This window comes from Squalius cephalus (genome assembly GCF_949319135.1).
Source record: "Squalius cephalus genome assembly, chromosome: 5".
Classification (NCBI taxonomy): domain Eukaryota; kingdom Metazoa; phylum Chordata; class Actinopteri; order Cypriniformes; family Leuciscidae; genus Squalius; species Squalius cephalus.
In genome coordinates, this window is record NC_137126.1 from 9,199,734 (window position 1) to 9,225,359 (window position 25,626).

A 25,626-nucleotide genomic window follows, 5' to 3' on the forward strand; every position below is an offset into this window, starting at 1 on the left:
TCAAAGTGGCTGATCTAACCAACTAAACCAACTTGATCAAGTTAACGACCAATTCGACCATGAATGAGTAGCTTTGGCCAGCTAGGAACCATCTTAAACCAGTTACCATTAGATTTTCCAAGGAGGAAATTTCACATTAGCTTGTGCCTTCACCCACAGTTCAGTGGGGAAGAAGAGGCGAAGATCAAGAGAGCTGCGGGCACGTACTGCAGTAATCAGCCTTTCGCCCTGGAACTCATCAAGAGCAAACAGAAGAAAGACCAACGCTTCAACTCCTTCATTCAGGTCAATGGCTTACTAGTCCAGTGGTTGCTTTCATAATTGTTGGTAACTGTACTTGCTTTTGGTTCTGTGTGTTTCATATCTGGCTGTTGCCAGATGGTAAATGTCATTTTCATGTTGAAGTGTTTGTATTGCAGGAGGCGGAGAGTAACCGTAATTGTCGCAGGCTGCAGTTAAAGGACATTATTCCTGTGGAGACTCAGAGACTCACAAAGTATCCCCTTCTGCTAGAGAACATTGCCAAATACACAGGTACAGCAGCCTCTTTTAATAATAATATGTTAAATATTAAAATATCTGCAAATCCAACAAATATTATTTACCATGTTATGTCCTTTTCATTAGCAAAACTACATAATATTAAACTTACTACTATCTTAAATATTAAGATATCTGCAAATCTGACAAATAATCTTTACCATGTTATGTTCTTTCATTAGAAAAAAATACAAATTAAATTAATATTAATATCTTAAACAGTAAGATATATCTGCAAATCGGACACATATTCTTTAACATGTTATGTTCTTATTATCGAAAATACATGGTAACTCTTTACAATAAGGTTTCATTAGTTTAACATTAGTTAACTACTTATGGACTAAGATTGAACTTCTACAGCATTTATTAATCTTAGTTTACTAATATTTTATATTTATTCATCTTAGTTTTCATTTACTAATACATTATTGAAATAGAAAGTTGTATTTCTTGCATTGTGAAATAACAAACAATGAATGACTGTATTTTATTAACTAACATTAACCGATATTAATATCTAATACTGTAAAATGTATTGCTCATTGTTAATGTATTAACTAATGATAACAAATTTGACCTTATTGTAAAGTGTTTACTAAATACATAATGTTATAATTAATATTACTATCATAAATATGAAGGTATCTGCAAATCTGACAAGTATTCTTTACCATGTTATGTCCTTTTCATTAGGAAAAATACATCTTTTAATTAATAATAATATTTTAAGTACTAAGATGTCTGCAAATCTGACAAATATTATCTAGTGTGTTATGTACTTTTCATCAGCAAAAATACATATAATGATAATATTTTAAATAGTAAAATATCTTCTAATCTGACAAAAATCTAAAAATGCTTTACCATTTTATGTCCATTTCATTAGCAAAAATAAATGTTGCTATATTGCCACTGTGTTTGTGTCTGAGACTCAGATGTGGCGAGGTCTGTTTTTGTTTAGAGCGTTCACATATGAGCCCTGTTTCACACATCCTGCATCTGTGTAACATCAGCAGCAGAATGATGTAGTGCTATCACATTAACTGCATTTCTGCTACAGCTCAAAATAACAGCCAGTTCGCCAGTAATTAATACAAACTAAGTTGTCATGAAATGTAAATTTTGGATGGTGTAAAGCAAATCACATTGCAAGACATTCTCACATATTACAGAGGACCCTGAGGAGAAAAGTAAAGTGAAACGGGCTGGCGAATGCTGTCGAAAGATTCTCACTCACGTCAATCAGGAGGTGAAAGAAGCCGAGAACAAACAGGTGAGTAAATAACACAGTGGGTGCCTGACCTCAGATCAGACCATTTTGAACTGATCCCTGATCATCTGCTGTCCCCAGAGGTTGGAGGACTACCAGAGACGACTGGACCTGTCCTCACTGAAACAGAGCGAGAACCCCATGATAGCGGAGTTCAAGGTGAGACCTCATATTTATCCAATTGAAATCCATTTTTATCAACACAACAAAAAAACAGGAGCTGTATAACAAATTATCACTCGCTATCAACAAAATGACGATTTTACTCTCTATCTAGAACTTGGACTTGACTAAGAGGAAGATGGTGCATGAGGGACCACTATCCTGGAAGGTCAACAAAGATAAAACTATTGGTAGGTGTGGCTTGTCACAGAATTCACCCTTGACCAAACTCAAATTAGAAATGTTTTCTACGAGTGATATCATGGAAAATATGGTTTTATACCATTATCAGATGGTCATTTACATAAAGATCTCTTAAAGGTGCAGTAGCGTAAATAGCCTTTAATTCTGTAGAGAAAAATGGTCTTGAAAACCTAAATTATGAGAGCCAGTGAGAGCCCCCACCACACCAAGAGATTTTTTTCTCGCCCAAGCGAGTGTAAGATAAATCCTTCTTTTTTTACATTTCCGATAATGGAGCGTATATTTGCACTAAGTGCCTGTCTTTTTGGCAAAAAGACGCCCACCACTAAATATCTACAGTGGCATAGGTCGTAAGGCGTGAGGTGCTTGAAAGTAGCTTTTGATGCGTTCGACCCGAGTTCGAATCCGCCTTTAGCCGAACTCGCTCTTCTCCCTTTTCCCAACACGTGAGATGTAAAATTTATAGCCTAACATAAAGGTCTCTAGCGTTATATTTTGTCAACGAACTAAAATCGAAATCGTGATATGGCTTTGTGCCTTTATAAAACAGCACAAGACTTTAATTAAGTAGCCTATATAGGCATTCTGTTTGTGCTGCGTGATTTAAAGAGAAGTGCGCACTTTGCTCATGCGATCAGCATGGTGATCTGGTGTTTTCTCCAAAATAAAAGCTCAAGGGTTTATTTCTTGCAAGTGAAGAAATTAGGACAAAAGTATTGTAATTTTCCTATACTATAGTGTAATGTAAAATATACTTTTGAAATATTCATTTTAATTTATACAGTACATATTATTGGCTATATGGATTTTACGTCATAGGAATTCTTATATAAATCATAAACACCAGTGATAATGTAATGTAGACTGAGACTCTATATCATAACTAATAAGATGTTTGAGCCCTCTTTAGTGTCCAGGTACAAGTCAATGGTTTTTCTTTGTTCAATGTGCACAGTTCATGGGTTGAACCTCTTAATTTTTAGCTCTCAAAGTGCACCAGATTAATGCATTAACCTTAAAATGTACAAAATTTTCATGCCCCCGAAACCCCCAAGAGGGACAGAGGTCCACCCAACATAGTTTCACAAAATCCTATGGGAGAGAACGATCATTTATTAACTTTACTCCAGCATAGTGCAACAAAGTCCTTTTAAGTGAGTAAAACTGTTAATGCCAAATTACAATGGGGGGGCTCAATAGGAATCTTGCCTAGGGTACCAAAAAGGCTAGAAACGGCCCTGAGTGGAAGTGCCCGCTTTCTTTGTATGTTTGCACCGCAGGAACGTATAGGAACACTTTTTGGGGGAACTAAGTTAGCTCCTACCTCAGAGTAGGGTCTAACACAGCACAATAGGAACTACCAGTAGCGTAAGCGTAAGTTGAAGGTCAAAGTAGACGTTGTTCGCAGACAGTCAATGAAAACCATAGGCTGGAATTATGCAAATTTGTTACAAACCTATGTAGGTTTGTGCAGACTGGAATTACTGATAATGCGTTTCAGGCAGTTCAGAATCTTTCTTTTGCGAAACAATAACTATTTTATTGTGCACTTTGATCTTTGAAAATGTGGGTTCGTACAAGGCGATTAAAGTGCTTGAAGTACTTTGACTTTTTGAAATTAAGTCCTGGAAAATCCTTGAAAACAGCCATATTTTTGAAGAGGTACTGGAAAAGTGCTTGAATTTTTATGAAAAAATAATTATCTTTTATGCAAAATTAACACAGCAGCCCATCTGAGATACAAAGCTGTTTTGCATGGCTGTGAGCATGATAGTATCCTATCAGGAGGGGGATTTCCCATGCCTGACAGCGCTGGTCAGTGGATTGATCTCTATGAAGTGAAACATCAGATAACATGTAATTTGAGTAAAAAAAAACTCAAATAAAAATAATAACGATATTGTTTGATAAGTGCTGATTGTAGTCCTTGAAAGTCCTGGAATTTCATTTTACAGAATCTGTACTAACCCTGTTACATACACAAACAGCTATCTAACACACTACATGAAAGTAGTGTCCGAAAAATCATAATGGGGCCACTTTAATGTAATATTATTGTGAAATGATTACATATGGTATGTGTGTGTGCAGAGCTGTACACATTGCTGCTGGAAGATATATTGGTGCTACTTCAGAGGCAAGATGAGAAGCTGATCTTAAAATGCCACAGTAAGAATCTGGCGGGCACCGCTGAGACCAAACACATCTTCAGCCCCATCATCAAACTCAGCACTGTGATGGTGCGCTCGGTCGCCACCGGTAAGACATTGTTAATGGACATGTATCAGATCATACTTTTGAACAATACCTCAAAAATCATGTCTTCCATAATCAAGGTGTTTAATGGCTTCTAGATTAAAATAAAAGCAGATTCAAGGGTAGGTTGAAATTACATGTCTGAATGTATTACAGACAACAGGTCATTCTTTGTACTGTCGATGTCTGATAATGGAGCCCAGATCTATGAGCTGATGGCCCAGACTGTATCTGAGCAGAAGACGTGAGTACTGATCTTTTTACCTATAATTCCTTTTTGTCTGCCCTTTTAGAGTGACCGTTAAGTGTTTGTTATTCAGTTTAAGTGAACAAAATTCACCTCAGTATGTTTAGCCTCTATAACAGTGGACGAATGTTTGTGTTATTTACAATTCACAATTACATATAGTATTTATTAATATTTAGCTTTTATTTTTATATATTCAGTTTTCATTTTAGTTTAGGGAATTTTGTTGTGTGCTTTTGTTTTTTCTAGTTTTTTAAATATTTCTATATAGCTTTAATTTTTGTAAATTAATTTATTTCAGTTAGTTGCCAAGACAACATCTGTAATTTAAGTTTTTCCAACTAATATTTTTTTCTGCCTTATTTGAGTTACCAAAAATGATTTTTAAACATTTTAGTTTACATTAAATGGGTCAGAAATTACAAGAGGTAAAATGTAAAAATGTACTATAAAAATATCCTGTAAGTTTCAGAACTCAAAACTTCCTTGTTAGTCAAAAAATAGCTTTTATTGAAACCAAGCTCAGATAACGACTTGTTTCGGATTTTGTCTCATTGTAACTCCTCATAGTGTGACGAAAGACCACCTTTGCAGAAGAAAATCAATGCCTACTTCTACATGATTGTCTATTTAGCCCCGCCCACCATTTTACACATGTCATGTAGTAGTAAACACGAGACCCACGCAAACACAGGATTACTCCAGCAGCAAAACGATAGAGATACCTCTGAGGATCACGAAACATTTTGAAGTGCCAATTTGTGGAAAAACAGTTTTCATTTTATCGAAAAGGGTGAATAGCTAAGGACCACAGTGCGACAAAAAATGGTACATTCGTTCATAGTTCTGTTTACACGAAACACCGTAAGTCATCCATTGTCAATTATAACTATAGTAACTCCAAGTACGTACTTATTTCAATATGCAAAAATATTACCCAATCATAGCAGTGAGCTGTTTCAAAGAGAGGGTCAAAACCAGGATAGAAAACAGTTTATTGCTTATCAGTTAGGATGTAAAAATCTTGATAACAATATAAGTGGACCTCAGAGAACATAACATTTTAAAAATGCAGCTCATGACCCCTACCTGTTTCGATTGTTTGATCTTCCAAACACTAGGTGGCAGTGTTTGATCACACAAAGAGCAGACTGCATGAAGACCAAACTACACAACATCATTCCATTACTTCAGACTGAGTAAGTTTAAGGTTTCTACATCATTTATATAATTTTATAGGCAGTAAGTTAATGTGATAACATGACATGTTTTGCAGCGTGGAGCGTGAAGAGGTCGAGTTGATCAACTCTGGTGTTCAGAAACTAAACAAAGACGCTGAGCCCATTTCTTTAGGGAGCATTCAGTCTCCAGGTAAACATTTTTTTCGTTTGTTTGTTATTTCATTTAATTCAACTCAGGATGTTGTGCAGTGCATTTAACTGTCTGGCATTCATTTGCTTCAGTAATTCATTAAAGTATGAGCATAAAGTCTGGTCTGCATTGCTCACTTAAACAGGAAGAGACCCTCTCACTGTTGTACTGCAACTAGTGACAGATTTTTAATATGTGTAATGCAAGTAAATATGAAATGGATACTACAGTAGAAGATGAGCAATAAAGTGGTAGTTCAAATATGGCAATTGGCAGCACATCCAGTATCCATTTGTCTTTCACACTGGGTACATTTGCTGCAGTCTGAATCTGAGTGCAATTGTTCCCATTGGTAGGGGGTGTTGGACTGGTTTCACACTCACTTGATTCTTTTGAACCAAATGATGGAAAGCAGAACGCAGGTCAATATAGTTTTTTTAATTTTATTAATTTGGTGCCATTATGTGCAGCAGAGTGAACGAAACTTTTTGTTTCAAACAGAGATCGCGATTCTCCCAGGATTCTAAACAGACAACTTAACAAAATAACATGTAATTTACTAAAGGTTCTGACTAAATATTAATTGCTGCAGTCTATTTAAAAAAAATATTGGTTTGAATGAATGATTCACTCATAAGTACTTCATTTGTTTCATTACTGGATGAATCAGCATTTCTGAACAAATCTTTTGAATGAATGATTCAATGACAAATACAGTTTTTAACAGTCACTTGTTGACTTGCCACCTAGTTGCGTAATGATGTAATCGCTATTTGAAGCGCCAAGTTACTTTCAAAAAGTGATTTGCTCTATTTTGATTGCTTCCTTAGGCATTAGTGTTTATATCCAAACGTTAATGTTCCGGTATGATTTTGTCAAAGGTTTAATAGACATGGCCGAATCGTTGTCATTTAGGAATATGATTGTGTTGCAGGTGTTTGAATTGCGATTGCGATCTTTTAACGATTAATCGTGCAGCTGTAGTCTACATGAAGGCTTGCAGATGGACTCTTTTGAGGAGACAGCCGATTGTGAGCCATTCATTTGCCGCTCTGATTCACTCAATATGCGCGATTTACACTGCACACTCACTCCGTGGTACTCGGTTTGGTACCGTGGTGCACTCCCGGGTCCACATTATAGCTTTCAGGTTACCAATTTTTCACGCGAACCATGCTACTTTTCGAACTAAACTGCCAGTTTGAAAGCCCCCTAATACTCATGAATATGAGTGTCTAGGAGCCTTGTAAATATGTTTCAGAATTGTTTTCTTCAATTTTGTTGTATATTTTCCTTAGAAAAAGATGACACTGAGGTCATGTCTACTGAAGTCATGTCCACTGAGGTCATGTCAACCCCGCCATCTAGTACCAACCCGTTTGAGACCAAATCTGATGAGGAGGATGAAGAGGAAGAAAATTCAGTACCGGGTCAGGCTGAAGATGATGAAGAGTTTGTGGTGGCTGATATGACCGATCGACTGACATTACTGAAGCAGCGCTCGAGACAGGGCATCGCCATAGATGAGGACGAGGCCGAGGCCTTTGAGCTCCAGCCACTCAGAGCTGATGAAGCTCTCAGAACACGTGAGTAGAAGACTCGACTGCCACGAGCCATCCCTCTCACGTAACTGAAAACTTCATTTGGATAGGGACAACTTAAATCCAGCAAATCAACTTCTGGGATTAAGTGTAACCCTGTAAGTGTGTAGAGCTGTTACAACACGTCAGTGTAATCGTTGACGTCGATTAGGAAAACAGATTGATTTGACACACCCGTGCTGAATGAAAGGAACCTCACTGGACAACTAGTTGCCTGCCAAGTCTTACATTGTGAGAGCCACACTAAACTGTATAATTATGGGTTTAGTTTGAATTGCGTTCATCCAAAGAACCTCCGGAGTTGGGTGCGAGATGCGAGGCATTTAAAGTCGTCGTTGGTGGTTGTTTAACTCTTTCCCTGGCAGTGGTTTTAAAAAAAGTTTCCAGCCACCGCCAGCATTTTTGATCATTTTCACAAAACTTTCATGGCCCCCAGAATATTTTGTTGTATGAATATCTCAACATGCAAAAGAGAGAACAGAGCCTCTGCTTTAAAAGAAAACAACAACTTTATTCTAGCTTCATGCATTCTTTTTTGTCAGCACTTGAATGTGGGTAAATTTCTTTTAAAAAAAGCAAAATTTTTCTCAAAGATTACGTCCGGATCGGATTCAGAACGATGATCAAAACATAGATTGAGTCCATCAACGCTCAGTCCTATAGCTCATCCTGGGTCGACATTTCATTTGGTAATGTTAAGCAGTTTTGATTTATATGCTGTTTAATGCTGATGATCACGTTATTTTACATATGCATCTGCTTACATATGCTATCGGTTGTTTCTGCTGCTTCTTTGCCTGCGTTTTGATCCGGAGATTCTGTACTCTTTCAGAAGATGTGTAATAGCGCCCCCTACCATATAACAGTGAAAATACGGAAAGCCGGAAAATTCCATCAGTGGCAGGGAAGCTTCTCATAAATGATGGAAAATTCTGTCAATGCCAGGGAAAGAGTTAACTAAAGGATTAAGTGACTATTTAGAAAATAATCAATAGATTAATTGTAAAAAACAAACTATTGGTGAATCGATTTTCAAACTAATTGGTAGTTGCAGCCCTATTTATCTGTCGATTTCTCATCTCATTTCTGTGTTCTTTAGTGGCGACACTGAGGCAGCTCCTGATCAACCACATGTCCAGTCAGGAGGACACAGACAGAGACCCCGAGAGAGGAGAGCAACGGGAACACGTGGCGAGGACGGGTTCGCAGCGGGGGCCGGAGAACAGCGCTGCGATCGGGTCCACTGTTGAGAACGGCTCAGAGAGGGGTGAGAACAGAGGGGAGAACGCACAGGAACTGCCCTCCGGAGACACGGGCTTCTTTGAGACGTCTGAGGATTGTGGTGTGTATTTGTCCAGTTTTTCATGAGGAGGGGCCTTTATTATTTTATGATAATGCACAGCTGACCGCACATTATCCTGCTTATTACATGGCTACGTAACACATTGAAAAGTAAATGGACAAGACTACAGAGTAAATCAAGAGACATGAAACTAGCACAGATATGTAGAACATTGATTGTGTGGGACAACCATCAATTATAAAGTTCAACAGTCATTATAGAAAAATGATTTTCCACAAGAATTAAGACCAAACATGCTTAGTTATAGAATTAACAATTATTAACTGGTCATAAATAGTGGAGTTAGTTTATGTGATGTTTCATCCACACCAATAGGTGTCAGTATAAAGACCAAGACTACTGTTAAATTGATCAGTGAAACAAGTGCTCAAAATAGTACTTCTTTCAAGTAAGTAATTACTTTGCAACCATGTAAAATTTATATATAGTTAGAATGTGTTTAGTTTGAATGTAACCCGGGTGGACGAAATTGTCATTGTCATGTGACCTACCTGCGTCAGCAGTTTCCCTGCCATTCACAAATCCTCTCCTGTGGCCTCATGGGATTGAAAAGTATGTTGTATGCACACTTCAGAACCTCTGCAGTAGTAGTAGGTTGTCTGGGTACTTTTTTGCCTACAATTTTATGAATACTGTGAAATCAGACATGCTTCTCTCTTCACCCAAACCATATATTACAGAAAGTAAGTTGCACCAGGTCAAAATGACATTTACATTATATATTGAGGGGAAAAAAAACACATAAGTTGCATCTACTGTATGTGTGTCAAATTGTATTATTACATTTAGAAATAAAAAAAATGTTTACAAATATTATAATTAAGTATTTTAGTGTATACTAAACTGTATTTTAGTTTATTTATTATAAACACATTTATTTAAAGTGAAACTACCAGCAGACACTAACAGCTTGTGGGAAATGTGCAGCTACACACATAATGTGTGTGTACCTTGAAATGCAATGTAAGTCGCTTTGGATAAAAGCGTCTGCCAAATGCATAAATGTAAATGTAATCTTGGCCTCATGTACCACCGTCATTTGGCACAAATCCAAATGTATGCACTTTGCATATGTTTTGCATGCTTGTTTATTCTTTGGAAAGTACTGTACTGTTTACACTAACTCTGCAAGTAGGCAAGTATGCATGTTTGGAAGCAGCCTACTTTTTGCACTACATTTACATTTTCCGTTGACATAACCTGTAACCACTGGTTTCATTCTCTGCCAGTCTCTGCAGGCAGTTACATGGTGCTGGAGGTGTATGGAGGCTCAGGTGAGAGCAGCACAGATGATGACGTGCAGGGCAACAGCGGGGAGCCAGCGGCCGGGGGAGACTCGGGCATTGACTTGAAGAAGCTCCTCTCTTCCTCCTCTCAGAGCAGCGGAGGACCTAACCTCAACAGACAGATCATGACCCACATACGTCTACTACAGGCCAACCTGCAGCACCTGAAGGTGACATGCTGCCCACCAAGAAAACCGGTCATGAATATACACATACACAATGACCAAGAAGTATTTTGAGACATGCGTCTCACTTAAAATGTATCAATTTGTATTATATAACATGCCAGAACCAAGTGGCATCTGCTAGATATTTTCTCAAAAGTAAGTTTACTTTTCAGGGACAATTATACTGTATTTTAAAGGTACACTTTGTAACTTGTGGCCCTCTAGCGGTTAAGAAAAAAACCGCTAGAGAAAGCCTTTGTTTAAAGTGAATTTCGTTTTGTATAAATTGTATCTTAATTTTAATCAATTTTTCATCAACCAATTGCCAGTATTTAATAAATGAGAAGCAAATATATAGCAGACAATATAATCATGGAGGCGCGCCGCGGTCACTTGCATTGCACGTGAACTGGAGCGCATCTCATCATAAATTTACCGAAACTCAGTGTGCCTCACATACATGAGAAATACATCTGAAGAAAGTTTGAAATGTCTTTAAACGAAACAATCAAAACGAAAAGAAATAGGCTACTCTCTGATTATGTAATCCATGATGTGGGACCTGATATTCATTTAAGTGAAATCCATGCTTTTTTTTCTTACAGTAAAGCACAGTCCACAAACAATCTCAAATGCAAACTCCCTATAATAAGACAAATCTCTGGAGGCATGCTCCAAGCACACTCTCATCTCATCCTTTTTCCCACATTTGTAGTAATGACACTATAACCAAACCGGAAATTGTAACGCGTGTGCACGCGAAAGTTTCTCGTGCGCACACGAAAGTTTCTTGTGCGCACGCGATAGTCCGTATTATTTTTTTTTATTTTTTTTTGCAAAGGTCCCCTCAGGGGCTCCGTACTAAACAAATACATTTCAATTTAATTGAATTTTTTTTTATAATATCCCCTAAAAAATTGGCAAAGAAAACTATTATTCAAAAAAAGCCAAAAGTTTAATTTTTGATAGAAACTTTTCTTATACCATTTTGCTTGCAATATATAATTTGGTCGGTATTCCTAAGAATAAATGGCTGTCTTTATATTTTATGACTGAGGGGTTCATTGTATTGGGGACAGTTTGAAAACCCCTGCTTTAATGCTAGGAGATTCATACATTTTAAAGTCTGACTGAAGTGTCCAAATATTTTATGGGGCCACTGCATGTTGGCAAATGATTTTTAGTAATTAAAAAGTAAACCATAATAATAAAACAGGTACATGCCTGTTTGGCTCAGGTCACAAATTTGAAGAAATATTCAATTCTGTTTTTGTTTTTTTCAGGATACAGAAATCAAGTATAACCAGCTATGCCAAAGGCTATCAGAGGAAACAGCTACTGACACAGAGGAAAACAAAGGTAGTGCAGCTTCTGTCCTTCCTGCCGGTGGTTCGGTGTTGTGCTGTCATTATAAATGCCCTAAAAGAGCTTTCATTTCATAGTTCTCTTGTTTCTTTTTTATCCTTCTTTCAGATAAAAGTTAGTGAAGTGGAGCTCTTTCTGTTTATTGAGACAGGAGGAGATACAGAGACACTGGGCTGCTCCAGCCCTGCTCCTCTTGAAACAATGCTCATGCACGAGACAGAATGATCAGGAGATCTGGAGATTCTGTTCACACTCACGCAACAGGACGACCCCAATCACTCGCTCCAAATCGCTGCACACCAGCAGAGACAAGCGCACGTCATGGTACTTTGAGAACGATTGCCATGCAAGGAAGTTTCATCACCTCTCATTCGACCATCTTTGAGGACAGAAGACAATTCGTTCCTTTAGCAACCCTCCATCATCGTCAAAACCATGCTGTCCTGATGAACAACATTGGATGGAAAAGAAAACCACAAGATTTGAGTGTAAATGTAAGCGTGGATCTACAAAATGCCCCTAGGTTGCATGACATTTTTTCATGAAGTTTCATTGGGTAATATTGACTCATTCAATCAAAGTACAACTTGAATGGTCACATGATCTTTTACTTGGGTAGCTCCTCACTAGCATATGTGCTTAATAACGATGACAGTGTGATTAGTTCAGACAGATATTCACATAAACCGAATGCCTGACTTCTGTTTCCATCTGGCATGTGGTATATGTGACGTAGAAACCATCAGCAGTGAGTGGCGTTGAAAACTTCTGATTGAAGTCCTGTAACACTAGCCGTCACGTGAGCCTAAAATGAGACGTCTCAAAGGGGAACGGGCAATGTTTGCTGACTGACGATGAAGGCAAATGATACTAGTATGGAAATGAGTCTGAGGATGGGCTGACGATTGTGGTGGTGTCTCTCATTCCTCCTCTCTTAATAAACCACATGCTATTTAATGAAGCTACTGAAAGCGTTTTCTCTGGCTCGCGGCCACGGGAAAACCGGACCTTTCGTAATGTCGTCGGGTCGGGCTGACGCGACACATTTCCGGCAGCTTGGCCCGACCCATCTTTCGGATTTTCTTGGTTTTGAGAATGAAGTTAAATAGAAAGAAGCTTCAACGCAGGAACTTGATGAAGACCCTTAATGGTCCATTTTAAATGTAATGTATTGTACAATTATGACCAACACTGCATCTCTTACAGAGACTCGTTTTTTTTTTCCCCCTCTTCTTCTTTTGCATTCTAAAGCGTTCAGTCATGTATTATTTTAACAGAAACTACTAAAAAAAGAAGAAAAATAAAAGACTGCAAGGTATCCTTTAATATTAATGTAATCTGTATTTTTATTATTCTGTCTAGACGTTTGAGGTATTTTATTATATTATTGAACATTAATATGGTCTTGGCTTTCCGTTGAGAACATGAAATAGCTCTAATAGATGAGATTCTATTAAATTTGACTGAACTGATGTATTGTTCCAAATGGAAAGAAGATATTGCACATTGTGTCTTCATTTTATCACATTTACCTTTTGAGGAGAGTGGGAAGGATATTTTGTTTTGGATTTATGACCAAAAAAGGAAATTACACAACATCTGTAGCAGAAATATATTCAATAAACTGGAAACACAAATGGTGCTGTTCATTTCTCGTACAAATTCTTCATAACGACAACCTGAAACAAACCATAATTGGTGTCCAATTGAAGCATGTTACTGCCTTTGCAGTTATTCTCAATATGAGAGAAGCAATATATACGCCATTTTTCACATACTGTCCTCCCGGAGCCAGTGTAATTGGTGTATCCATTTCATAACTCTCCATTACTGGGGCCTTTTTGCTTCTTTGTTGCTTTCCCATCATCTTTCCACTTCCTCTTCCCCCTAGTGTTTGCCTCTTCTTCCCTGAACTGATTCCTGAGGGGAGGGGGGAAGTGTCAGTAAGAACGACGAGAAGAATGAAATGAGCCTGTTATCTGTGCTGAAGTTAGCGCTCACCTAGACTGCCAGCGCCTGCCACTGTTCCACACGCGTCCAAAAGATGGCAGCCAGTTGGCGTCAGTGTGTGAGCTGTGGTCAAAGTTTGCCCCCACACGGTTGGGCGGAAGCTTCTTGAGCTTCTCTTGCTCCTCTGTGATTCAACATTTAAGATTCCTTATTCATAACATACACAGTAACAGTATATACAGAATACAACTTGCATTTGAACAGAAACCTGGTTAACTACTTAGACTGTGCTAACTATATAAAGAGTAAGATAAACAATGAAAAAAAAGTGCAATAAATAAGGATAACCATAGAAGGAAGACGATGACTGTGGAAGAATGTTTAAATAGGGCTGTCGATATAACGCATTAATTAGTTATGAAAAATGACGCAATTAAAATTACATTTCATACAGTTGATTGGTGATGGACATGAAGCAGGCTAACAACTGTGTGATAACTTCTAGAACACCGTTAGAATGCCCCTAAAATGCAAGATATTGAGGCAAAAATGCCCCTGTATTGGTCTGTAAATATATCTAAATACTAATTCAGATGCAGCTTCTGAAAATAATCATGGCCCTTGTAGCCTAAAAGTTTATGTATTCTATGTTGAATCAAATAACATATTTCTTTCTTAAGCTGCTTTTTTTGTAATGCTTTTCTCATTTAACACAATGACTATCTTTTGGTGGTAATTTCTCAGCCAAATTTGATTCAATTAATTAGATTCATGTACATGTACTTAGATAAAAAAAAAAGAATCGCTTGACAGCCCTAGTTTTAATTATAATACATGTTCATAGCACACACAAAAAAAACACATTCAAAGAAATGAACACATCACCGGGGGGTTAATAAAGGCCTTCTGATGCGAACCGATGTATTTGTGTAAGAAAAATGATAAAAGCAGTTATATAAGCCATTAAAAAGCTTGGAAGAGCTATTGGTCTGATAGAAGAATGTCATATACACCTAGGATGACTTGAGGGTGAGTAAATCATGGGCTAATTTTCATGTTTGAGTAAACTATCCCTTTAAGTATTACATTGGCGAAAGAAAGAAGTGTTTTGCACAGAGATCTTCTCTTTAATATAAACCCCACCAAAAACAACAAGCAACACCATGAAAGTGAAGTACATACTGTGTTTGAGAAACTCCTGAATTGAGGGGCCCATTTCCTGCGGCCCTTCATCTGGCTCCTCCAATAGCCACGGCGGAACAGCACCTACAAGTCAAAACAGCACAATTGTGATTCGATTCAATTCTGATCTTGAATGGCTTTGATATTGATTCATTTGGATATGTATATAAGGTACAGTACGTCAATTTTTCACAAATTATTCTGAACTAATTCTGCAAACAATACAGGGAACCCTGTCTGTTGGTACATTACTATAATAAAGGTTAAAACGATTGATTTGAATCCAATCATTTAAAGTCGGCATAAAAAAGATGTTGCAATAGTCTTTTCTTCCCTATTGTGATTGTTCCAAACCAATCTGACTTATGACCTCTATAATGCTGCCTGAATCACAATCATACACTGTTCGTTCATTGGCCAGAGGAGAACTGCCCTTTCTTCTGGAAACAAACTTTTTTGCATTATTTTCCTGTTATCTCTGTAAAGCTGCTTTGAAACAATGTGTATTGTAAATAAATGTGACTTGACAGAGTGAAACAGCTTCTCAAACTAGAAAAAATGTAGGGCGGGACTTGATTTTGTCCATAGGGAGAATTGATTGGATGGTCGTGGTTTGCTACTGCTGTGATATCATGTGAGTGACAGGTTGCCGCTTTACTCACCAGTATGAACATTTCCACTGCTGGACGAGTTCTGCAAATACAGACAGCAAACCAAAGGTGATGTCTGACATCGTTTATTAATCTAATCAATAATTGTTGCATGTATATAGTGTAAGACAAAAATACCTGGTAACCAATGAAAGTTAAGCCAAATTCTGGCTCACTCCGATGACAGTGTGAGGCGAGATCCTCGTGGCTCGGCCCGGGCTGTGCCTCCATTTCATAAGATCGACTGTGGGAACTTCTTGTCAAACATCAAAACTCATGCTTTAGGCATTACAAACTCCCATTCTGATCATCACATGACACTAAGCCAGCAATTTCTATTTGTCAATGCTGAAAAATGCATATTACACTAACTTTTAACTGGTGTTAGTCAAAAGTTTGGACACTTATTATTTATTATTATCATCATCATTTTCCACATTTTATTATAATAGTACAGTCATCAAAACTATTAAATAACATTTTTCAACACTACATAATTCCCATATTTAAATTTAAAGAAAATTAAATCCATGAAAAAGAAAAACTAAATATATATAGGTTAATGTATATTTTGTCTACAAAACCAATTTTACACGTCCAAACTTTTGACTACTATTGAATATAATGTATAAAGATTATAGATGCACCAATCAATCTGCAGCAGTATTTCTAGTAACGCTACATCTAGTAACACACATACAGACAACTACCCCTAAAGACAGAAGCATCATAAGTACATTTTAAACCATTTGCTTTGTACTCTACTCAGTACAATGACAATAAAGTTGAATATAATCTTACGTACAACCAATGTAATCCGTTATACTCCCCTTCCCTTGAGTTATCCGTTTCACAATTCCTGTTTCACAATCTCTGCATAAACTGCATCACACCTAACATACTGTATACAATACCTATCAAGAGTTTGGGGTCATATGATTTTTTTGAATGTTTCTGAAAGTCTCTTATGGTCACCAATGGAAGGAGGCTTGTTTCTACAGCAGAATAAAACATTTTTTTTTAAAGATTTCCTTTCTCTGTATTGTGAGATATAAACTCGCAATTGCAAGTTATAAGTCCAATTCTGAGGGAATCATAATTCTGACATTTTCTTACAATTGCGAGTTTATATGTCACAATTTTGACTTTATAACACGCAATTGCAAGTTTATATCATGCAATTCTGAGAGAAAAAAATAAATAATAATTTTCACAAATACCTTTATATATAAATACCAAATATCTTTTTTATTTTTTAGTGGCAGAAACAAGCTTCAATAGACCAAGACTGCTTTTTTCTAATCGAAAATACAGTAAAATCAGTAATATCATGAAGTATTATTAGAATTTAAAATAACTGTTCTATTCAAATATATTTTTAAAATGTAATTTAATCCTCTTAAGCATTATTACTCTTCAATACAGTCTTCAGTGTTACATGATCCTTCAGAAATCATTCTAATTTGCTGATTTGCTGCTCAAGAAACATTTCTTTTTAATTATAAAAATATTAAACAGTACAATTGTTTAAATTGTATTAATATGTTAGAAACTTTTTCAACATTTGATTAATAGAAAGTATTTACTCGCAACAGACATCTTTTGTAACATTATAAATGACTTCAATGCATCCATGCTGAATAAAAGTATTCATTTATAAAAAAAAAAAAAAAAATTGCCCTTTAAAGGAGAACTCCGGTCAATTTTAACATTGAGCTCATTTTTTTGTACATTTGGAGTGCTGTCAATACAGAGAACAACGACAAAAATCGGTGTTGCCTACACAGAGTTATTCCATTTTTAAAATTTGCACCCTGTTGACTTCAATGGGGCAAGTACTAAACCTGCTTTTAGCCTCTTAACATCCTTGATGTGTCATTACAAGTGCACAGGTCATGTGAGTGATTCCTTCAGAGTGAACACGAGTGAATCTGACTGCAGTAGATGTGAAAGAAATGTATAAAAATGATGTTATTTAAGCCAGCGCAAATACCTTTGTTTACATCCTGTTTTTCGGTTGAAGTCCAAAGTAGTCGATTGCCGAGTTCACGCGCGTGATCATAGGTATTAAACCTATGCGTGTGAACTCTGCAATCGACTACTTTGGACTTCAACCGAAAAACAGGATGTAAACAAAGGTATTTGCGCTGGCTTAAATAACATCATTTTTATACATTTCTTTCACATCTACTGCAGTCAGACTCACTCGTGTTCACTCTGAAGGAATCACTCACATTTTCTGTGCACTTGTAATGACACATCAAGGATGTTAAGAGGCTAAAAGCAGGTTTAGTACTTGCCCCATTGAAGTCAACAGGGTGCAAATTTTAAAAATAGAATAACTCGGTGTAGGCAACACCGATTTTTGTCGTTGTTCTCTGTATTGACAGCACTCCAAATGTACAAAAAAAATGAGTTCAATGTTAAAATTGACCGGAGTTCTCCTTTAACTTTTGAACTCAAGTGTATTGGAATGGATATTGGAGGTATTGGAGCATTTTGGTAAATGAGTATTGGTGCATCCCTCATGTTTCAGAATAACACTGGTCATAATATTTTACCTGGCTGTTGGTTTATTGCTGTAATGGTCCAGTTCAGCACGTTGTAGCAGTTCTGGATCCGGCTAAGTTTGATTCAGGAAAAGTCAATAGTAATGGTCCATTGTCTCTTTAACATCATTTTCCCAACAAAGGAATTACTTTGACAAATGCATGCTGTTTTTAAAAATGATTATTAACACTGGGGTTTGAAAAAGTCAAAGTTAATATTTTCATTACACAAACAGAACAGACGAGTACTGAGATATGGATACGCTTGGAGCATCCCAGGAAAACAAACCTCTGATAATGACCGAAGGACCTCCAGTCTGTGCTGCTCCTGAGATCGGATCACTGCAGCTTGCTGAGGACGAAAGAAGAGAAGAAAAAACTTAGATGTGGTTCAACTAACCATTAACAACACAAAGAACCTGTATAAAATGTCTTTACCTGTTTAATAAACACATCCTCTTTTTCCTCAAACTGTTCAAGAGCCTTGGAAACCTCAGACTTGAATCTACAATAAAGGCATTCTTCGTTTATTTCTCAGCAGAACATCTGAAAAACTTTTACGGTATCAGTATACTTATGTTCTAAATGCTAACATGATCACAGCCATTTCCAAAACACAAACAAGCAAGAAAGCTACCTCTCAGTTTCCTCTTCTGTTATGATAAACTTGTCTCGTAGTTTGAGATCTGCTTTATTGTCCCACCAGAACTTGTGTGTGTTTTTCCTGTGCTCTGGGCTGAAATGAAAAGCGCTCTGTGAATTCACTGCAAGCTCTCCATGCGTATCTCAAATGTTTTCGTGCGTGATCTTACGTGCTCATGTGCTCCAGCAGTCCTCCATACAGCACAGTGATGTTACTGTCAGTCACGTGTTTCTGCACCTCCAGCGCGCAGCAGTAACACCAGAACTTAACGTCATGAAGGGGACTGTATTTCTCCACCTGAGGATTTTTGATGGTCCTCCGTGCTTCTTTGACCTGTAATAACATATGGGAGTGTTACATATGTGCAGACGCAGAGATGAGCTCGTTTATTTCAGGTAGTGACTCCAAATAGTACTTCGACACTTAAGGCATAGACTACTTGTTGTCATTGCTGTATAGACCTTATTCACAGCAGCGCCATCTTTGATTTTCAAAGGGAATGAAAGCGAGGCTGTGAGGGATAGACGTACACGTACAGTATCTCTTCAGTGGGTTGTAATGTTATTTAATGTGTTTTTGGATTGTTCTGCTTGCGAAACACTGTATTATTTGGAATATATTGTATTATTATAAAACTATATTTGCAAGAAATTTCAGTAGACAAAAAAACTCCAAACATGAGCTGTGGAAAGTTAAAACTGATCTAGTAGCTTTACACAGCTTTTTACAGAGGATGCCATTGAAAACACGGTATGTCTATCTCTCACAGCCTCGCTGTCGTGGCGCTGCTCTTGTTTCCTCCACGGAATTAAAACTTAAAGGTAATTCAATTTTCACTTTTTCTCTCACAATCATGACTTTTTTCTCAGAAACAGAGAACTGTCAGATATAAATGAACAATAAAAAGGTAACTGTCACTTTCTAACAATTGAGTTTTTTTATTATTATTCGTAATTCCGAGTTTGTATCTCACAATTCAGTCAGAATAGCTGACTTTAGTTTTTGCAATTAACTACGAGTTATAACTAATTATGACTTTTCACGCATTTGCGAGTTTATACATGACTTTAGTTTCAGAATTGTGATATTAAAAATTCGCAATTAAGTTACCTTTATTTTAATTATTAAAATAATAATAAATTATTATTTCCTTGGCGGAAACAAGCTAGCAGCTACCATACACTGCAAAAGGAAAAAAGTAGTATATTATTTTTTAAGAAGACATTTTGTGGTTGTCTGCAGACCCATTCATTGATGCTGATGAACTGAACTGACTTTCATACAGCCACTAAAATCGCTTTGGCTTGATTAAAATGAAATTCAAAAATGGCTCACTCTTTTTGGATGTTTTGTTATTTAATACAATCAAATTCAAACATTATCTGATTGTGACTTGCGTGCCTAAATCGTATTTGGAGCCACTGAAGCAGTATCGTCAGCTAACTTAGTTGTTTAGTTAGCACACTTACCTTATCCATGAATTTGACAAGAATCACTTTAAGTTTACTCTGGTGGCTTTTCCCATGAATGTGTCCTTTTCCAGAAAAATCAGTTTTTCCGCAGATCGAGCAATAAAATGCACCCATTTGACTGCTTTAGGTTTGTTTCTTTAGCCACTGCAAGCATTCGCTAGCATGATGTTTTCTTCTTGTTTTGTGTTTTGGCGGTTGGCAAACCATCTTGAGGTGCATTTCCGCCACCTACTGGGATGGAGAGTGAAGCCTCGCATATCCTTCTAATCAAATCTGTATCTCTTAAATATTTTAGAAGATTATCGTAGCCTACACTTAACTGTTTCTGTGCATTCTGAAATATATTCTGAACTGTAATGACATTGATTTCCAAATCTCTTAATTTTTCAACATGCTGATTTCTTTCTCTTGTATATGCCTCACAGTGTAAAATAACATGTTCAACTGTTTCTGATTTTCCACAATGAATGCAGCAGTCTGTCTCACACTTTCCTATAATATGCAGTGAATAATGAAGGTTAGTGTGTCCTACATGGAGCCTGGTCATAATAGTGGGCCTATCTTCTCTTCTGTTTCCATATACCCTTCTATCAATCCCCACTTTAGGTTGAATGCTGAATAGGTGTCTCCCTTTTGACTCTTTATTCCATTCTTCTTGCTACATATTTCCAATTACTGTTTTAATAATACATTTTACTTCTGCTTTACTTAATGGGATTTCTATAACAACCTCCTCTCTTCCCAATGCTGACTTGTCCAAAAATTCTACTCTTACTCCTGTTTGATTAATTCTATATAAATTCTGTAACATTTCACATAAAATATCCTGTCTTGAATCTGATTTCCCACTATTTAAACTGTTTAATGCTGAATATGAGTCTGAATATACTACTACATTTAATGGATGGATTTTTTCCGCACTGCATAGCCATCATTTCTGTTGGGAATACAGATACGTGATTTGATAATCTCTTAACAATGCTATATTTAAAAAATAATAATAAATATAGCTGCTGCTGTAAAACCAGAATCTGGATTTTTTGACGCATCAATATAGATTTGAATACTATTAACATAATTTTGTTTCAAATATTTATCCACTATTATTTTCTTTTGGCATACATCTTTCCTTTTCATTTATTTTAATGTGCAACTTAAGATCTATATTGGCATTTGGAACAGCCAAGGGCAGGGTTCCTCAAACTCGGTCTGGAGGGCCACTGTCCTGCACAGTTTAGCTCCAACCCTGATCAAACACACCTAGCTGTGAGTTTCTAGTGATCCTGAAGACATTGATTAGCTTGCTCAGGTGTGTTTGATCAGTGTTGGAGCTAAACTCTGCAGGACAGCGAGTTTGAGGAACCCTGGCCAAGGGGGTATTATAGGTATTACTACTGTTGAGCTTATTTTTATGTCATCAATTCCTGAGTCATTCCACGAAACCGGTATGATTTGAGTCCCTCTGACCTTTTTAAGTGTATTTTACCTATTGGGTCACCAAAATCTATTCTTAAAAGCTTTTTGTATCAATTGAAATGTCTCCTTTAATAAAGTTTAAAAATAATGACATACATATTATCTTTATATTAGAAATGATCTTGTTTTTTCAGTTGACACCACCTATTTTGTCATGTCCCTCACGGCCTTCTATGAAAGTGTACTTGGAATATGAATAATATAATTAGAAAAAAGTCCATACACTTTGCCATTCCCATGAATACCTATCTGTCCTTTTTTGCTGGTAATGTTTTTTTAATTTAAAGTAAATTCATGATTATTCATTAAAATCACATTATTTAGTTCCGTCCCTCAGTAATCCCTCAACCCTGTTACACAAACCATTCTCCCCCATAAAACTAATGAACAGATCTTTATGTGACATCAATAACAGGAATTAACATCATAGAAGTCTTCTGAACAACATTGTGTGTAGACACAGGCAAGTCACCACCTTCTTTTATAACTATAACTTATTTAGAATTGTGATTGTCAAGCTCAATGACTCAACCCTGTTACATCAAATAAAGATAGAATTCTATTACTTGTGTGAAAATGATCTTTGTTATTTCAACAATATACATGATTTCTTAATACCATGAATGCCATGTGCTCTCCTGTTATTCACTACATGTAGAGCAGTGGCCATTTTCAAGCAAAAAATCACAACCCCGTCACACTCAACCCCGTTACTTTTTTGCCACGAAGCGCGCGCACATGCAAAAAAACACACAAAAACACGTTCGCTCGCACACACACACAAACACATCAAAAAAGCACACACAAGTAATATGTTTTATTTTGATGACCTATTTAGTCAGTTTATAATGTTCTAATGTATACTAAGTTAGTTGTTTTTCCTGCAGTCGGGTTAATAAAACTGAGTTGCAATTGCAATTTATATCTGTTGTTTTTCTTGGTTACATAATGAAATACAGTGCTCATAGAAAATCTTACAGTGAATTTGAGTAAAAAACAACTATGTATATGTTAAGCTGTATTTGTCTCTTCAACCCCGTTACCATCTTCAACCCTGTCACACCTACATTTTTAATAATTATTTTTTTAAGTTTATGAATAAGTCATTTATTTTTTGTTGAACTTAGTCAGAAATGTTCAGAGCAATCATAAGAATACTGATTTTAGTTCAAATTCTGAAGTTAAGCCACATCTTTGATCAAAAATGATGAGGTTGCTGTCACAAAAAGTGCCAATTTCAGGCTTTAGTATATGCATAAGTGTAAAATTATATGTAAATTTTACATTTACAATGACTGAATTAGTGTGAGGGACATATGATTAATAGGAAAATGTTGATTTCATTACAAATATATTTTATAATCATATTCAGAGAGCTCCCATAGTGTCCATAACGGGGTTGAAGACTAATAGTGCCCATATCTTAAAATAATTACCAATAATAATAGGGATTTGATGCCTGAGGTGGGAAAATATGTTTTTATGGAAGTTAAATATGTAATTAATGTTGTGGGGTGTTCAGAAAAGTAATACATATACTGTAAGTAAAAAATCCAAAAATGTGTAAGTCCAAATCGTACCGGTTTCGTGGAATGACTCTCCTAACTTCTTGGAATCTGTCTCAGCATTCCATCCAAAACTACTTTAATTTACATATTCATGGTCCCAACATTTTTTTAATACTTCTTTGACTGGATGGGTTTTATTTTTTACAGTCTATGGTTTCAACATGCCCCCTTATAGAACACCAGTATGCCATCTTTAACTCAACTCCGCCATTTCCACCTGCATCGCTGAGACTGGCGATATTCTAAAAGCCCCACTTCCTATTCTTAGTGCTTAGAGACTGAATACCACTCATTTTCTTTAACAGAGATACTGACGCCGAACTATATACTATGCTGCCGTAATCTATCATTGGTTTTATCGTTGCACAGTATACTCTTTTCGATATATTGGTCCAATCTGCCGGTCCGCCAATACACGGGGAAGGTTATCACGTGCTCTGTCCTCACTCATGCAGAGTATTGGTTGGTTAAATTTACAATACATTTAGTTATGTATTCTCTCGTTAATTCATCTGACTCCATAAATGAAAGGGTTTTAATGATATCTGTGGATCAGTAATCATGGGTGAATGTTTGACTATTCCGTTTAACTCTTCAATGAAAATAATATCAAAGTCAGTTAGAATAATCGAATGGAACAATTTATTATGTCAGGTAAATGTATCATGCCAATTCCATAATCAATTCAAAGATAATCGATACAAAACATCAAATGCTCTGGAATAGAGAGAAGATGCAAACCCAACATTAAGAAATACGTGAGGCTGAGAGATCTATATCTCTCAGCCTAACGGACCGATCTGAAGTACAGAAAAAGGCCCCGAACTCTCTGCTGCATCTCATTAAATAGTCAGACCTCTTTCACATGGAAACATGTGCTAACAAAAGAAATTTGCATGCAGTGGTCGCACCTTCATGGGGGTGGGTGACCATTTGCTTGAGAGACCACCTTCCTTTGTAAGTCAGTTATCCATAAACTCTTAAAACCTTATTACCTTTTATTTTATCTATCTGGATATGAGATATCTGTACCACTCACTTTGAGACATTTCAAATGACACCAAAAACATAACAGTCAATGATAAACATTCACATTAAACCATATTCTTGTGTGAGTTCTTAGTAGTTTGCGGAAGTGAGGTCGTATGGGGGAGGTCAAATGGTAATTAGCCCTTTGTCTCAGACCAGGGCCTCAACCAGTATTTTCAGTCTTACACCTGTCTGTTTGCACCTCAATCCACCCCTGCCAAACATCTTAAAATATTGATTCCCTTTTTAAATCTATCTGTTGCTTTCTTTATGTGATGCAAAAGTTAGTTTTGAATCCATCCATACTCGAAGGAACCTAATTTCTGAAACCTGTTCTAACATTTGACCATAAAGCTGTAGGCCTATTTTGATATTTGGAGATTTCTTCTTTTTTGAGAAGCATGTCACTTTACCTTTTTCTACTCACAGTCTAACACTCCACTTATTTACCCATTTTTCCACTTCATTAACTGCTTTCTGCATATACTTTCCACATACACTACATTTCTTCCCCTTTTCCATAAGGCACCATCATCCGCATATAAAGATTTACCTATTCCTTGTCCGATCAATGTAAATTATGTAATTTGTCATTACATTAAATAATACTGGGCTACACACATTTCCTTGTGGGGTCCCGTTATCTATTGAATAAGTCCTAGAGTAACTTGTTCCAACCTTTACTTGTATAGTTCTATTAATCAAAAAGTCCATTATCCAATTATACATTTTTCCTTTAATTTCCATCTTATTTAATTTGATTAAAAGTCCCTTTCCAAAGCATATCACAGGCCTTTTCCACATCAAAGAAAACCCCCTACTAACACCTCTTTATTCACTATTGCCTTTCTAATTATTGAATCCATTGTATTACGGCCTTTTCTAAAGCCACTCTGATATGAGCATAATAGGATTTTCCTTTCTATTACATAGTTTAATCTGGTTATTATCATTCTTTCAATCACTGCATAAATTAGATGTTAAAGCTATTGGTCTATAATTTGATGCTATTGAGTGGTCCTTTCCAGGCTTTGCAAATGGAATTATCACACCTTGTTTCCAAGCAGTAGGGAGTTTTCCCAACTCCCAAATCTTATTAAAAAAAAAAACTCTAAAAATAAAGTTCAGACATACATCTTGAAGATGTTTTATCATTTCATAACATATTTCGTCTTTTTCTGGAGATGAATGTTTCACCCCTTGTAACACCTGCTTCAGTTCATACACTGTAAAATCTGTGTCCAATGCATCCAGATGGCACTTTTCGATCCA

The 25,626-nt window shown here is 36.5% G+C and overlaps 2 protein-coding genes across 8 annotated transcripts in view; one reads left to right on the forward strand and one right to left on the reverse strand.

Annotated features, from left to right (window-relative positions):
- arhgef12b (Rho guanine nucleotide exchange factor (GEF) 12b) overlaps positions 1 to 13,473 on the forward strand; it is a 77,850-nt gene extending 64,377 nt beyond the window's left edge. For 3 of the 5 annotated variants that reach the window (XM_079872785.1, XM_079872786.1, XM_079872787.1), the window contains 14 exons: positions 160 to 285; positions 420 to 534; positions 1,716 to 1,816; positions 1,895 to 1,972; positions 2,091 to 2,166; positions 4,271 to 4,438; positions 4,592 to 4,679; positions 5,804 to 5,881; positions 5,959 to 6,053; positions 7,352 to 7,639; positions 8,754 to 8,996; positions 10,247 to 10,473; positions 11,754 to 11,829; positions 11,987 to 13,473. In XM_079872785.1, the coding sequence (XP_079728911.1) occupies positions 160 to 285; positions 420 to 534; positions 1,716 to 1,816; positions 1,895 to 1,972; positions 2,091 to 2,166; positions 4,271 to 4,438; positions 4,592 to 4,679; positions 5,804 to 5,881; positions 5,959 to 6,053; positions 7,352 to 7,639; positions 8,754 to 8,996; positions 10,247 to 10,473; positions 11,754 to 11,829; positions 11,987 to 12,060 (1,833 nt within the window). In that variant the 3' untranslated portion in view covers positions 12,061 to 13,473. Of the gene's footprint in view, positions 1 to 159; positions 286 to 419; positions 535 to 1,715; positions 1,817 to 1,894; positions 1,973 to 2,090; positions 2,167 to 4,270; positions 4,439 to 4,591; positions 4,680 to 5,803; positions 5,882 to 5,958; positions 6,054 to 7,351; positions 7,640 to 8,753; positions 8,997 to 10,246; positions 10,474 to 11,753; positions 11,830 to 11,943 lie in introns of all 5 variants that reach the window. The other 2 variants (XM_079872788.1, XM_079872789.1) reach the window with 1 other exon arrangement.
- On the reverse strand, positions 13,063 to 20,474 carry cenatac (centrosomal AT-AC splicing factor). Of its 3 annotated transcripts, none has more exons than XM_079872792.1 (11): positions 20,279 to 20,474; positions 18,979 to 19,142; positions 18,804 to 18,902; positions 18,605 to 18,671; positions 18,456 to 18,518; positions 18,179 to 18,240; positions 15,756 to 15,861; positions 15,630 to 15,660; positions 14,968 to 15,051; positions 13,837 to 13,969; positions 13,063 to 13,755 (listed from the first exon to the last, which is right to left on the reverse strand). In XM_079872792.1, the coding sequence occupies exons 1-11, from the start codon at positions 20,393 to 20,395 to the stop codon at positions 13,650 to 13,652; spliced, it is 1,032 nt and encodes a 343-aa protein (XP_079728918.1). In that variant the 5' UTR covers positions 20,396 to 20,474; the 3' UTR covers positions 13,063 to 13,649. The 3 variants fall into 3 exon arrangements, with proteins under 3 accessions (XP_079728918.1, XP_079728917.1, XP_079728916.1); XM_079872791.1 differs by having other exon boundaries at positions 15,756 to 15,870; XM_079872790.1 differs by having other exon boundaries at positions 15,756 to 15,873.
- Between the last annotated feature and the right edge of the window lie 5,152 nt (positions 20,475 to 25,626).

Bases quoted from the DNA above. Each gene is read 5' to 3' on its own strand.
- cenatac (XM_079872790.1), bottom strand. From the start codon at position 20,395: ATGGGTGCATTTTATTGCTCGATCTGCGGAAAAACTGATTTTTCTGGA. The intron at 18,903-18,978 runs GTAAGATCACGC...TTTTCATTTCAG, and splicing joins CTGCTGGAGCACATGAGCAC to CCCAGAGCACAGGAAAAACA. The intron at 18,672-18,803 runs GTAGCTTTCTTG...CCTTTATTGTAG, and splicing joins ACAGAAGAGGAAACTGAGAG to ATTCAAGTCTGAGGTTTCCA.